This window comes from Osmia bicornis, chromosome 15, assembly GCF_907164935.1.
Source record: "Osmia bicornis bicornis chromosome 15, iOsmBic2.1, whole genome shotgun sequence".
Lineage (NCBI taxonomy): Eukaryota > Metazoa > Arthropoda > Insecta > Hymenoptera > Megachilidae > Osmia > Osmia bicornis.
This window is the reverse complement of record NC_060230.1, coordinates 8,848,106-8,863,356: the sequence shown is the minus strand read 5'-3', so window position 1 is coordinate 8,863,356 and position 15,251 is coordinate 8,848,106. Positions and strand designations below refer to the sequence as shown.

The following is a 15,251-nucleotide window of genomic DNA, read 5'->3' as shown; positions in this document are numbered from 1 at the left end:
ACCGTCACTGCGCTCTGCCCCAGGCACCACCGGTCACCAAGACCATACATCAAACCCCGCATAGGGGTTTCTGGGCCCACAGTCGCCCTTGCCTTGGAGGTATCGCCGGTTCTATGCAAACACGCACCTTAAGACTCCCACGTGCATCGCAGATGTTGGGAGTTTTTGACGGTCTTACATGGGACGTGTCCAGCGAGCTGATTTGCTGAACACTTCAACCTATTGACAGTAGCTAAACCCAAAACGCTGGGCTTTCTCTGCGGCTTCTTGAAAAACGTCTTGGAACTTGAAAGAGACTCAACTCGTCAGTCTTAGACAGAACTCTAAAGCACTTGGTCAGTTTTCGCTATCTTCCAATAGATACTCTCCGACCCAGCTTCGTAAGCTCTGTTCAAGTCATCTTCAAACATTCTCACACACGAACATTTGTGTAGTACACATCGAATTAAACGCATCAATAGTATATCATCTCTGAAGTTAATATCCTTATCATTGTAAAAGGTAATAAGGAAGTGCGACACTTCGTGGTGTGGTAACCCGCGTTACACCATAACGACCGGTGATTACATCGCGGATTCGTGCTAGAAAACATTAATTGATAATTCATCTTTAAAATAAACTAAAAGCACGTTGGTGTTGCTAATGATTATTTACTTAGTAATCAAGAGCTATATATACCAGTAGTCCTTGCAAAATCGTTGTTCTTTCTCCTACGTCTTGAAGAAGCACAGTCTATGTAAAACCATTTCAAATTAAGTTTTATTTGTTCAAGTTAAAATTTGTTTAATTAAAAGTTATTTCAAGTTTAAATAGTTGAGAGTTGACTTTATTTTAAAGTTTTTCCTTCAGTTACATTTCTAATAATCAAGCAACGTGAGCAGAGCGTTTTAGCGCTCCACAGGCACCTAATCTACAGCCCTTGGACTGAAGATCCCTATAATCCACGCGAAATCTCGTGTTGCATGTCCTTGTAACGTGAAACGTATCACGTGAATATGTTTAGAGTGGTATGGCGACACTGCCATGTGAATATTTATCGATAGTCTGTAGTATCGATATGTCTCGAGTATCAGTCGAGGACCTTTTGTATCGATAGTTATAAATCAAGAGCGAAATTCAAACACCATCTGCGCGAATGTACACTTATGTAAATAGACAAAAGGTGACAAAAGCCTAAATTGTAAACCCCTCGACATGGGTGATCGAGCTGAGAGAAGGCCGAAAATCCAGAGAATGGAATAGTTTCACTTCTAAAATACCTAAAAGACTAATTTATGATAGACCATAGCTAATTCGTTGTTTTCGACCAAGTCACGAACGGTCCTTAAAAGTAAACGACCCTTAAGAGGGTCGTAAATTTCCTCAAGAGTTGCCTTTTGACAAGTACAAGGTCTTGTCATTTCCTATTTTTCTCTGAGTCCCACGCTTTCTCGTAGCACATGTGCGCTGCAACGTTTTAGCGTCTTGGCGGAGCGCCTCCACTTCCACGCGCCTGAGGGTGGACCACAGCCAGGAGAAGGGGCCCAAACAAGACGGGGTGGACTCCTCCACCATTGGACGAGGGATGATCCTGAGGGAGGATCCAGGATCCACGAAGGAAGGGGCATCGACCAACAACGCGCGAAGATCTCCTCCGCCAAGCGCAGAACGAGCAGAACGATTTTGTCAGTCAAAATAGACAGATCTTTCTCACGCGCTATATTCAGCGCATTTAAAGTTAAAGTTTCAAGACAGTTAATAAAAAGTCGAATTTCAAATCGTAAATAACTGTGAACGATAGTTTATTTTGTTTCATTTTCGCGCCTTGCGAGCGGAGCGCCTCCGCGCTCCACGAAACACCTTACCTGCGCCTAAATTCCCTTGAAATCCCTATTTACCGTGAACGGACACGCAATATCCTTCTTGCGGTGTAGGAAAATTTAGGGAATTCTGGGCCGTGAGTGTGCCCGTGGAGCGCTGAAGCACTATTCTCGCGGCGCGCAAAAAATAAATATCTTAGCGTTTTGAGAAAATACTTGGCTTTATTCAAAACTGAATGATTTTGAAAAACGTATCTAAGCGATGAGAAGCTTGGAATCGATCTGTGTCTGGCGGTGATGATCCTTGGTCTATATCGGCTGGCTTCCCCTCTTCGTTGAATCCTGGATCCTCCCTCAGAATCATCCCTGGTCCAATGGTGGAAGAGCCCACCTTCGTCCGGTGGAGGTCCCTCTCCCTGGCTTCGGTCCACCCTCGAGCGAGTGGAGATGGTGGTGGTCCCCCAAGACACGAGAACGATTCCGTACTAAGAGAGAGCGTAGGACCCAGAGAAAAAACAGATGATAAAAAGATATCGCGCTAAATTTATGACCCCCTTTTGAATAAACAGAACGTCGACGAGATTTCGACGACTTCGAGAACTAAATATGATATTCTTTAAGAGTAGTGAGTTTGATACGGCACGTAATAAATTGGCCTCTTAGAAATTTGAAAAGAAGGTGTTTATTTTCTCTAAATTTCAAACCTTTTCCTAACCTGATTACCCACGTTGAAAGTTTACAATATCTTATCTATAACTCGCTCAAATTGTTTATATTACCCGCTCTAATTTTATGGCCATCGATGACGAAACGCAGACATGCTTGTAGCTATATTCACATGTCATTGTCGCCATGCTTCAATCATCCCACTTCAAGCGATAGCATTACATATTCAATTTATGCGATTACAGGTTTACAAATAAATTCATACGACACTGCACTCATACATACAGGCTGATTCGCAACACTCGCAACAGTATAAAAATGTGAACCATTTCGCACTGCAACAGTCTGTGTCGGCAGTCTAGGGATTTTCTAGACTGGCTACTAGCTGCGCGCCCGGATTGGTTTGTGGCGACCTCTGCTGATGGTCGGCCGTCCCGCCGAAACAGTTCCGTACACTTCCGATGAAAGTCAATTTTTACCGCGACATCTACTTCCGAGAAAAGCGTTGTTTTCCCTTTCCGGATGGAAGTTTTTTATTCTCGTGGGGACGTTTGAAGCGGTAGCTTTATGTTTCAGAAACGTTTTATCCAGTGTTATTGTTTGCGTGGGTGTTCTCATTTGAGAATGTATATTCATTGTTTGGGTGGACTAAGTTGCGTCCAAGTTCATTAGAAGTGATTAAATGTACATTGTAGTTGCAAATTTGTAACAATTAATAAAATTCCTTATTAAAACTGTTGTGAGCTAGTGATCCATCAAGTGGTAAAGTAGGAACCCTAACTCCTAAGATATCACTCATTTCTACAGGTTTCACAGCGGTGGCGCCACCTACAGGGCCTAGAGATAAGCACGCGAGAGATGGAAAGACGACACAGTAGACTTCCGTTACAAGCACCGACGCGACGAGTCGCAAAGACGCTGTTGTACCATGTATGTGTAGGGGACGCGCGAGATACGATTGTGCGGATTCCACGGCCACGTCACCGAATTAATAGAGGATTGCAATGATTACGCATGATTTGTAGATAGAGACTTTCATTAGACAAAGGTTTGTAGTAAAACAAAATGGCGATAAAGGTAAAGGACGCGTGCCTTTAACCTTTCGGTCGCAAGGACGGAACAGAACAGAGTAGAAAGAATCGGGGTGCATCGAAGCGAGGGCGTCAAGCCCAGAGCACCCTAGTAAAGTCAGCGCGGTTGTAGAGCTTGCTTCCTCCTGGTACCGCTGGATGGCGCAAGAATCGAGGGAGCCACATATATATGTAGTTTTCTTTTCCAATTTAACTGCCTCACACTGCGAGGAAAATGTCCTGTGCATTTGGCTACGATGAGCACAAGAGGGATGGTCTTTTTGTGGACAAGATTCTTTGTAGGACTCGTTCTGCCTACATGAAAGGCATTGAAAATTCCCTCTACATACTTTTGATGTGTGTCCAAATTTGAGGCAGTTATAACACGTTTTAATGGGCTCGATATAAACTTCTACCTTAATAAAATATAAGTTGTATACCTTAATTGAGTTGGGTAGAACTGTACCCTCAAATGTGAGAAGGAATATCTGGCTGAGAACCCATTCCTTCTTTCCTGTTTCGCTGTTAATTATTTTCCTGTTTAATCTGCGGGCTGACTTAATTTTACATGGACTAGATGAATTATTAATTAAGTCATTGGTGTCGAGTTCAAGATCATACCCTTCTATAATTCCTCTGCGCTCAACTAAATACTTAGGTATGAAAGCTGATAAGTTCTTTTCGCTTAATATGCTGTTCATGACCAGTTTGTTTGCCTGCTGACCTGATTTGAATTTAATTTCTGCCGTATTTCTTCCTCGAGGGATGAGCACATCCGCCCCTAACTTGAGCGCGTCAATAGTTTTGACTAAGTGCAGCAGATTTAAGGACTTGTTTTTCGCGTTGCTTTTAAATTGAACAAAGACAGATGCATGACCTAAATGATTTTCTGGATACAAAGTGAGTGCACCCTTCTCCGACATTTCACTGAGTGAGGGAGACGGAAATTTCTTCGTAACTACTACATTCTCAATCGAGTTACTACTACTTTTCCGTTTAAGCGTGTTTTTCCCTGAAATATTACTATTGACACCTTGGAGAGTCCGTCCCTCCACGTCCTTCACGTCAGAGATTATCATGGCATCCATGACCCCAAGGGCAGCCAGGCATGATTAAAAATAATCTTAAATTTAACATTCTCAATATTCCAACAATTGAAGAGGATTTAGAGGCAGTAATTTTAGAAATAGTAAATGTTACACCTATTATAACAGTAATAGCTTGTTATAACCCACCGTCTAAAACACTTGACTTTCACAAATGGAACAGCGCACTAGGAAATCTACTCAATAAGGATAATTTAATTATCTTAAGTGACTTTAACGCGAAACACACTGCATGGAACTGCAATAAAACAAACGCATCAGGTAATATCTTACACAAACTTATAGGAACCAATGATCTTACCCTTCACAATGCAGATGGAATATCAAGAATAGGTCAACATAACCAAATGGATAGCAATATTGATTTGATTATATCCTCCACATATCTCTCACATCTTATCACTGTCAGGCAACATGAAGATCCTCTGTCTTCTGATCACTTGCCATTAGAAGTAATCATTTCACTGGAAAAACTAACTTATTTTCACAAAACAAATAGAATTTCCACAGTAAGAACGGATTGGACTAAATACCACACTCTGCTAGACTCTCAATGGAATTTTTTTCTATCACCAGAATTCTCCAACTTGCAACTTGAGGACAGATATGAAACCTTTGTAACCCAAATGAAACAGGCCATCTATGAATCCACTCCATCTAAAAAAACAAACAATAGTAAATACCCCCAACCATCACCTTGGTGGGATGCTCACTGTGCCAAAGCAGTCAGGTTGAGGAAGGTGGCCTTTAAAAAATGGAGGCACACTTTGAACTTTACTGATTGGGCAGCTTATAAAAAACAAACAGCAGTCACTAAAAAACTATCAAAAAAGAAAAAAGTTGCCCCATTCCGCTCCTTCGTAGAAAGCCTCAATGAGCACACAAGTATCTCTTACTTTTGGAAAAAGGTAAAGAATTTTAAAAACAAATGGACATCAGAACCGCCTAAAATAGTAAACACTGCAGAGCAACAAAACGCGATAAAAGATGCCATAGGTAAAATTAGTCCTCCATGGGTCGCTGAAAAAGATTATCAGATCACAACAACTGTACAGGATGATTTTCTAGACTCTCCTTTCAATCTGCTTGAGTTGAATTATGTCATAGATACTACTAGAAATAAGTCAGCTCCAGGACCAGACAACATCGAGTATAACATGCTTAAATTTCTACCGGTCAACTGCACACTCATCTTGCTAGACATATTCAACGAATTTTATGAAACCGAACATATACCTAACAGCTGAAAAATGTCACATGTATATTTCATTCCTAAAAGTCACCAGAAAAAGTACAGACCTATTACGCTGTCCTCTTGTCTGTACAAGCTGTTTGAAAGATTAGTCAAAGGCAGACTCTCATAGTGGTGTGAAGCACACAACAAGCTTGATAAAAACCAATCTGGTTTTAGAAAGGGTCAATCCTGTCAAGACAATATTGGAAGGATTGTTATGGAGGCAGAGAGAGGTATCAACACCAATAGATTTTACATAGGAGCCATGCTGGATGTGAGTGGTGCCTTTGACAATGTAAATACTGCAATCCTGCTGTTCGCGTCGCGCGATTGCATACTTGCTCGAGCGGTTGGTTTTAAATTTGGCGCTGCGCGAGGGTCTGCGGTTGGACGATGTCACGCAACCCTGCGCAGGCGCGGGCGGCGTGTCGGTGGTGGTGGCGGGGTGTGGCCCGGGACCGGGCCCACGCATTGAACCGTGATCGGTCAATTTGTGCGGGTGCTTTTCCCAGAGTTTTTTTGAGTTTCCCGAATCTTGTAAAAGAGTGAATTGTGTTTTGGATCTTGGACTGGTGGTGTTCGTTGACGGGCGCTGTGGCTGTCGGGCGTGGGTCCTTTTATTGAAGCAACTAGGTGCTGTCATTTATCTGCACGGCCGGGCGATCTTGTGGGTGGTTCAGACGGCTAACTGTGCGCACAGTTCTGCGATCGGTTGATTCTGCCCACCTGGCTAGCCGTGCAGTTAGTGGTGGACCGAACTAAGTACATGGCACCACGCTATACAATCAAAGCTATTGTTAATAAGTCCAATCCCCTATCCGAGGAATTGAGAAGCATGTTCGGATCTGACTTCTACAGCCATCTAGTTAAAAGTTACAACAAGAAACAGAGCCTATTCTACCTCTGCTGTAAAAAACTAGAAACGCTCTTGGGCCGCATAGATATAGAGGATACCCTACCGATTTATTCAACTGACTGGCACTTACAATTGTCTCCAATCCCCACAAATACCATGATGGGCAAGGCTCTGCAAGATTCACTAGCTTCTAATGAAGAGTTCCAAAGTTTAGTAAACAATCTCTACCCGGACCACCTACATATTTTTACGAATGGATCCAAAATAGAGTCACCAAGAGCTAAGTCAACAGAAGCGGCATGTGTATGTCCCAGTCTCAGCATCCACAGAACAACGAGTCTCGACATAAAGGCATCACTTTTCACAGTGGAGTCAGCAGCATTGAAAATGGCCGTCGATATGGCATCCTTAAGAAATAATCACTCCCACGTGATATGGACGAATTCCCTCCGCACAATTCAAGAACTGAACCATCAGGGATTCAATTCTCATACTAATAGGTATTTGAGGGCTGTAAAGGAATCAATTGTACATTTCGACAATCAAAATAATGAAAATGGAAAAATTACAGTAGCCTGGATACCTGCACACAAAGGGATCGCAGGAAATGAGCTAGCAGACAGCTTGGCGAAAGAAGCTACCAATGCTGAAACTAATCCTTATGAATCTCTTCCTTATACCGATCTAACAATAAGTCATTACTGGAGGAATCAAATGTGGATGGACACTAACAACCACCTGTCAATGGAAGGCAATGTTAAAGGCACAAATTATTTTAATTTATACTACGTGTGGGTTGGATTGGATGGTCGGATCGCTGATGCGTCCTTATCCGAAGGACTGGATTTCGAGGCGGTGTGAAAATAGCGAAATCCTTTTAATAAAGGAATGGTTTTAATAAAGTAATGATTGTAACTTTATTTGTCATGTTACGTATCCGTCTTGGAAATTTCCTTATATGGTGTTACAAACCCTTCTCAAGAAATTTCCTTATATGGAATCGGATGTGTGCACCCGACACCAACCGTCTTCTAGAAAATTCGAGACCAACGCAAAGCAAGGGCGCGGTCCTACGGGTCACGTAGAGTCAGTCCCCACCACCCTTTTTACTCTAGTTTTTGAGTATAAAAAGGGTGGCGACAAGGGCACCTCGGGTCTAGTTGAAGTCTAGAATCAGTTCGATACACGTCGGTACGTTCTTTTTCGGATAATCTCTGCAACGAGGAAACTCTGCGAGATCGGGTATTCAAGTCCCTTTCAAGCACTCACAGTAACTATACAGTACGTTGTCGGCTGTTAAGCATTATTATAATCGTTGTAATCCGCCCCCGTTTGCTCGTGTTCGTGAAAACCGAGAAGGATTAGATTCTTGCTTCGCGGAATCGAAACTAATTTTATTTATTCAACTCATTTCAAACGTGCAACCTAGAGTTCAATTCATTGAATACCGCGACAATTACACACAACAATTGTAAGGTCCGGAATAGAGAATAAACTCATACTAGTTTAATTTACATACTATTGTACAATTATATTTACTGTCCAGAAACCCACTAAGGTGTACCTTTACCGCTCGAGGTACATCAATCAAGTTACGAGACCTAATACTAACGCTTCCTGCGGCTCCCTACGTTAGCCATACGTAGGTTCGTCCGCATATCACTCTCCTGAGGCTCCCTACGTTAGCCATACGTAGGTTCGTCCTCCACTCTACACCTTTCCTGTGGCTCCCTACGTTAGCCATACGTAGGTTCGTCCACCATAGCCAACCTCCTGGAGCTCCCTACGTTAGCCATACGTAGGTTCGTCTCCACGTCTACTTCCTTAGGCTCCCAGTGTTAATAACAACACTGGTCAAGCCATTAAGGGGGGACATACAATTGGAAGCCATAAATTTGCAAGGTTTTGCGGAATTTTTTTGAACAGGAAGAAATAGTCGTACATTTTTGAAACTTTTGCATCTATTAGCATGTATATTAAGGAAGAAAATCATATTTTTTTAAATGTTTAGTTTTTCAAAATGGCCATCTTATTGATATGATAGTCGAACAGGTCCGCGCGGGAGATGAAGATCGGCGTGACGTGTAGTGCCCGTTCTATCCTTGTGAAACATTGGAAACAGAAATAACTTGTTGCTTATACCCATAGTTTCTAATTGAACCTAAATACAAATTGAAAAATTGCGAATTGGAAGATTTACATGCGTTTGGAAAAAATGTTCATTTTTTAGAGGTTTTCTTGTGTAGTTTTTCAATATTTTTTGCAATAAAAAAGTACTTTTTACACAAAAAATTAGGTTTAGCGACAAGGTAATAGTGTACTGAAGCTGTGATAAAAATTTCAGAAAGTTCGGTTGAATTGTTTTTGAGTTACATTTCCCGCCAATTCTAAAAATCATGTTTCGAGAAAAACGCGTTTAAAGTTTTGCTTGGCCTCAGCAATGCTCAAGAGGCGTGTCACGCTCGGAGGCTATAGCTTCAAAAATACTTTGAATTTCTTTTTCAAATTGTGGGATGATATTCTTGACAAATTGAACTAACAATTTATGCAAAAAAAAAATTTTGCATTTTTTGAAAGTTCTAATTGTATGTCCCCCCTTAACAATTACCATATACCTAAATTAAGCCCCGGCTACGCAGCCGCCCCCTCCGGCTCGTAACAGTCACAATGTGCTCCGTTCTTTGGCACGTTGTCCGAACGAAGATGTACAGAATAACTTTAATAAAATCGGTTGGAAGAATTAACTTTTACTAATTTGCGCACTGATATTCGATCGTAATCTCAATTTGGTCTAATCGTCGTTAAACGGTTGAGCGACACGCGTGTCTCCGCGAAACCACCGCATGGTGGGGGCTGCGCATAGCCCTATAATTTAATGTTTGCGCGGTGACGTCACGGCGACTCTTGCGACGCTCTCGATAAGGTGTAGCCGAACACGCCGGGCCCCGTTGAATGAACTCATTCAAGAACTTTGTTGGGCGTCAGACTCGACATTAATGTCAATCGGCAAGAAACATAATTTCGAAATGGGTCGCTTGTACGTTGAGTTCGCTGTTTTAATGGTTACGACGCGAATTATCCCGTCGGTACCGGGGTGACAATCTATTACGCGTGCTAATTCCCATTGTGCTGGTGGAGTGCATTCATTTCGCAAGAGGACAAGCTGACCGATTTTTGTGAGATTTTGCGCGACTCTCCACTTCGGACGTTGATGGAGTGTATGTAAGTATTCGGTATGTCACGCTTTCCAAAAGGTTTCCGTTATTCGCTGGATTAACTGCCAACGTGACAGTCGGTTTTCTTTTAATTGTAGTACGCTTGGTTCCGGAATTGAGGTTAAGGCCGATCCAATCAAGAAATGACCTGGTGTAAGTGCGTTATAATCATCGATGCAATCAGACATGGCGACGAGCGGACGAGAATTTAATGCGGCTTCGATACGACACAGTACTGTGGTTAATTCCTCAAAGGAGAGTGTATGAGTACCGATGGATCGGCGTAAATGGTGCTTAACACTTTTCACCGCTGCCTCCCACAACCCTCCAAAATGAGGTGCTGATGGGGGTAAAAAGTGCCAAGCGACCCCATCCACGGCGAGCTTATTATGGAGATTGGTATCTCGTAGAGATTCTCGGTGAGCTTTTCTCAGTTCCTTGTTTGCTCCTTGAAAGGTCGTTCCATTGTCTGAATACATGGATTTTGGAATTCCGCGTCGGGACACAAATCTCGTATAAGCTGCTAGGAATGCGGCTGATGTATAGTCGCTTACGAGATCTAAATGGACGGCCTTTGTTGCCATACAAACAAAAACTGCAATGTAAGCTTTGTGCGATTTGTGTCCTCGTCCCGATGTAGTACGAACGTGAATCGGGCCTGCGTAGTCGACACCTGTATTTATGAATGGTCTTTCTACCGCAGTAACTCTGGATGCCGGTAAATCTCCCATGAGCTCAGACGGAACGGATGCGCGATGACGAGCGCATGGTACGCACCTATGTAAAACGGATCGTATCGTGGTGCGTTTCCAGTACTCACGTCGCAAACAGGCAAGAGTGAGTTGCGAACCTGCGTGCAGATGGATTACGTGCGTATGATTTATTATCAATGATAGTAGTGGATGGGAGCGTAGGATAATAGGTTTCTTTGTGTTTTCAGGAAATAGCGAGTGTGCAAGTCGCCCTTTCGCCCTAATAAGCCCGTCTTGGTCTAGGATAGGGTTAAGAGAAAGTAACTTGCTGGATTTTAGGAGAGTCTTTTTCGCAGACAGACTACTAAGCTCATACGGAAATAGCTCGGATTGCATTCTTCTCAACCAAAGGAATTTTGCTCTCTGAATCTCGTCGGGTTGAAGAGGAGGCACTGCTATTAGTGACTTAATGGTGAGTTGTAATTTAATTTTATTCGTATGTCGGAAGCGAAGGTTAGAAGTAAAACGAAGTATGTAAGCCGTCACTCGAAGTAGTTTCGACCAGGATGAATATCGCGTTGGTAAATCCCAGGGATCCGTAGTCGAAACTGCAGACAATAATTTTGGAATTTTCTCCTCCTCATGCGAATCGACTATTCTGATATTGGATTTTGGCCAACGTTCTTCGCCTTGTTTTAACCATGAAGGTCCTGACCACCATATGGAATGGAATTTTAATTCCGATGGCGTTAGGCCGCGGGTTGCACAATCAGCAGGATTGCTATTTGTTGGAACATGATGCCACTGCGCTTTCGGTAAAAGAGACTGAATTTTCGACACTCGATTGGCGACAAAAGTCTTCCAACGAGTCGGAGGTTGGCTAAGCCAGGCGAGAGTGATGCTTGAATCAGTCCAACAGTGGACATTGTGATGGATGAGCGACAAGGAATTTTCCACAAAAACGACAAGACGTGCCAACAATGCCGCTGCACATAATTCTAATCTCGGTACGCTTAATGTTTTAACGGGAGCTACTCGTGATTTTGCAACGAGAAGCGCCACGAAGACATTGTCATCTGGGAGGACGCTTTTTATATAAACCGAAGCTGCGTAGGCTTTAGTGGATGCATCGGCGAATCCGTGGATTTCCTGATGTAGCGCGATGCCATTGGCTATTTTGCGAGGAATCGTGATCTTATTTAAATCTGGTAAATGAGTGTAATAATCTTGCCATTCTAGGAGAACATCGTTAGGAAGAATGTCATCCCAATCATATTGTAGTGACCATAATTTTTGCATAAACACTTTCGCGGGTATAACGACTGGAGTTAACAACCCCATCGGGTCGAAAAGTTTTGCAATTTGAGAGAGAATTGTGCGTTTCGTATTGGCAAAATTCGAAGAAATGGTAGCTCGAAATTGAAAGTGATCGAGCACTGGATTCCATTCTAAGCCTAAAACTGAGCAGGTCTCCTCGATCTTAAGGAGTTTATTTTTCGCAAGACCGTGATCGCGCGGATCGATATCAATTAAGCCGCCTTTGTTTAACAGGTTTATGGTCTGGTCGCGGATTGTTCGCAAGAGATCTTTGTCGTCTGCTCCGAAGAGACAGTCGTCGACATAAGTTTGATCCTTTAATACTGGAAGAGCTAGAGGATATTGATGACCTTCGTCCACTGCCAGCTGATTTAAAACGCGAAGAGCTTGATAAGGAGCTGATTTAGTGCCATACGTGACGGTACAGAGTTGATACTCCTCAACGGACTGTTGCGGCGAGGGACGCCATAAAATGCGTTGAAAATCTGTATCTCGTGTATCAACTAAAATCTGACGGTACATTTTCTCGATGTCTGTGGTATATACAAACCGGAATCCTCTCCACTGGAGGAGGATTGCAATTAGATCGGTTTGGAGTTTGGGTCCAGTTAAAAGATGATCATTTAGAGAAGTGCCGTTTGAAGTTCGGCGGGAAGCGTTAAATACGACGCGAAGACGAGTTGTCGAACTACTTTCGCGAAGAACTGCGTGATGAGGAATATAATAAATTTGGTTGGTTGTTTGAACCGGGACAGTTGGAACCCTTTCCATATGGCCTAAGGCTTCGTATTCTGAGAGGAATTCTTTATAAGTTTCGGTATTTACTTGGTCGCTTTTAAAGCGTCTTTCAAGAGAGAGAAGACTTTTCATCGCGGCAAAACGAGATTCGCCTAAATCTATAGGGGGTTCGCTCTTGAACGGGAGTCGAACTATGTAACGCCCTTCCGACGTACGAGTATGAGAGGATTGAAAGTGTAATTCACATTTTTCTTCCTCAGGTGAGAGCACTGATTGAGTTGGGATATTTTCCACTTCCCAGAAGCGGCGAAAATCTGCATCGAGATTTTCTAACAACGTAGCGTGATGGGCATCTATAAAGAAAGGAAGAGGATGAGTGGACGTAGGACCAGATAGGATCCATCCCAGGTGTGTATTTTGCGCGATCGGTTCACTTGTAGAACCTTTCCGAACTCCGTCCAATAATAATTGACCAAACAAATCCGCACCGATAACGATATCGATCGGATCTGAGCTCATGGGGTCTGTATCGGCCAATTCAAGTCCTGCAATATGATTCCAATTAGTTACGGAAGAATGTCGTTTTGGAGTGTATTGTGTTAAAGTTTTCAAAATAATAGCAGTTGTCGAGTATACAGGCTCGGTTCTTACCAACGGAGTAATCGTGATGCGAGCGGTGTGATTAGCCCACGACTGTATTCCTCCTATTCCGGTTATGCATGTATTTTGTTTGTTTCTCGGGAGTCGCAAAATTTGGGCTAGGTTCTCTGATATTAGAGTTGCGACTGACCCTTGATCCAATAATGCGCGTGCTTGTACTGTTCGACCCTGCAATGAGTGCACTCGGATGCGAGCTGTTGAAAGAAGAATGCCGGTATTAGTTTTCGTTCGCGACGCAGAATTCGAGCTGATTTCAAGTTCTGAATTCGGATTGGTAGCCGACGTCTGATTTGACTGACTCACGCTGGACTGCTCCGGTTTTATCGGAAAATGCAACAGAGTGTGATGTCGCTGTTTACATTCTTTACAGCTTCTTTGACTGTGGCATTGTTCTTTCGCATGCTTCGCGGAAAAACAATTAACGCATCTTCGTTGGGATTTAATTAATTTAAACCGTTCGGATGGATCAAGCGCCTGAAATGTTTGACATTGATATAACAAGTGGTTCTGTTTACATACAGGACATATAATTGGCGACACGGTAGACGTGTTCGTTGAAATTGTTTTCGGTTTTGATTTAACAGTTACGTTTTCCGGTTTATCGGTTTTTATTGGCGACATTGACTCTAAAGCCCGAACTCGAGACTCCAAAAACTTGTCGAATTCGACATAAGTAGACAATTCTGATGTATCACCGAATTGTAACTCCCACGCCTTTCGGGAGGAACGGTCAAGTTTTTGTGTACCGAGGAAAACAATTACGTCGTCCCAATGTTCGACGGGTCGTTTCAAATTTTTCAAACCGTGTATCGAAACGTTTAACTGATCGCGTAAACTGCGGAGCTCTTTCGTAGATTCAGAGGTCACTTGCGGTAACGAAAACAAATTATTTAAATAGGTCGAAAGTAACCGGCGTTTGTTTTCGTATCTATTTTTAACTAACTGCCACGCGTCCTCGAAATTTGCATCGGTGGTAGGTAAATGATTAACCGCTTTTTTTGCGTCGCCGGTTAAAGCGGAACAAAGAAAATGCAAACGCTCGACATTTGACAAAGAATTATCATTAATTACTATAGATTGAAACTTATCTCGGAAACTCTCCCATTGTTCGAAGGTTCCATCGAAAGACGGCAGCTGGATTTGAGGCAGCAACGATTGCGAGCGTAGCTTCACTGGTTGAAGATTCCCTTTCTCGGATGCTGTCTCCTGGGTCGAGGATGTCTTATCCAGGATCTCCGACATGTAGTCCAGGGACTCCTGATAGCACTCCTCACATCTTTCGAAATGGTTGTCGACGAAGTACTGAAGAGTTGATCTGGCTTGTAGATCCGCCATGGCGACGATTTTCGCGTCCAGGTCTTGGCACTGTTGGTATGCCTCTTTTAGCATGTTCATCCGGTTCCGGGTGGTAGCTGGAGTCATTTTAGCTTGACCCAGCTTTTTATAATTGGTAAGTGCACGTTCGATCGAGCGCATAACTTGGTTTTGTTTAAACAAAATTTCTTCCAATGTACTCATGATGGTTTCCGTAGGCTGAGCACGTGGTTCACTACTTTAACGGTTTTCACTCCTCGACTCCAATCCGGCTCGAAGGACCATAAAATGTGGGTTGGATTGGATGGTCGGATCGCTGATGCGTCCTTATCCGAAGGACTGGATTTCGAGGCGGTGTGAAAATAGCGAAATCCTTTTAATAAAGGAATGGTTTTAATAAAGTAATGATTGTAACTTTATTTGTCACAATGTGCTCCGTTCTTTGGCACGTTGTCCGAACGAAGATGTACAGAATAACTTTAATAAAATCGGTTGGAAGAATTAACTTTTACTAATTTGCGCACTGATATTCGATCGTAATCTCAATTTGGTCTAATCGTCGTTAAACGGTTGAGCGACACGCG

At 42.9% G+C, this 15,251-nt stretch overlaps 3 protein-coding genes across 3 annotated transcripts; 1 reads left to right on the top strand and 2 right to left on the bottom strand.

The window, feature by feature from the left end:
• Positions 1 to 4,643: 4,643 nt before the first annotated feature.
• Positions 4,644 to 5,888, top strand: LOC114881690. Its single transcript, XM_029198529.1, has one exon. It carries the CDS (start codon positions 4,644 to 4,646, stop codon positions 5,886 to 5,888), a length of 1,245 nt encoding a protein of 414 aa, XP_029054362.1.
• A 5,264-nt stretch (positions 5,889 to 11,152) lies between these two features.
• On the bottom strand, positions 11,153 to 13,795 carry LOC123988538. The gene is made up of 3 exons (XM_046288979.1): positions 13,657 to 13,795; positions 11,339 to 13,547; positions 11,153 to 11,246 (listed from the first exon to the last, which is right to left on the bottom strand). Exons 2-3 carry the CDS (start codon positions 13,210 to 13,212, stop codon positions 11,153 to 11,155), a joined length of 1,968 nt encoding a protein of 655 aa, XP_046144935.1. The 5' UTR covers positions 13,213 to 13,547; positions 13,657 to 13,795.
• On the bottom strand, positions 13,467 to 14,775 carry LOC123988537. Its single transcript, XM_046288978.1, has 2 exons — positions 13,873 to 14,775; positions 13,467 to 13,547 (listed from the first exon to the last, which is right to left on the bottom strand). Exons 1-2 carry the CDS (start codon positions 14,773 to 14,775, stop codon positions 13,467 to 13,469), a joined length of 984 nt encoding a protein of 327 aa, XP_046144934.1.
• Positions 14,776 to 15,251: the final 476 nt, after the last annotated feature.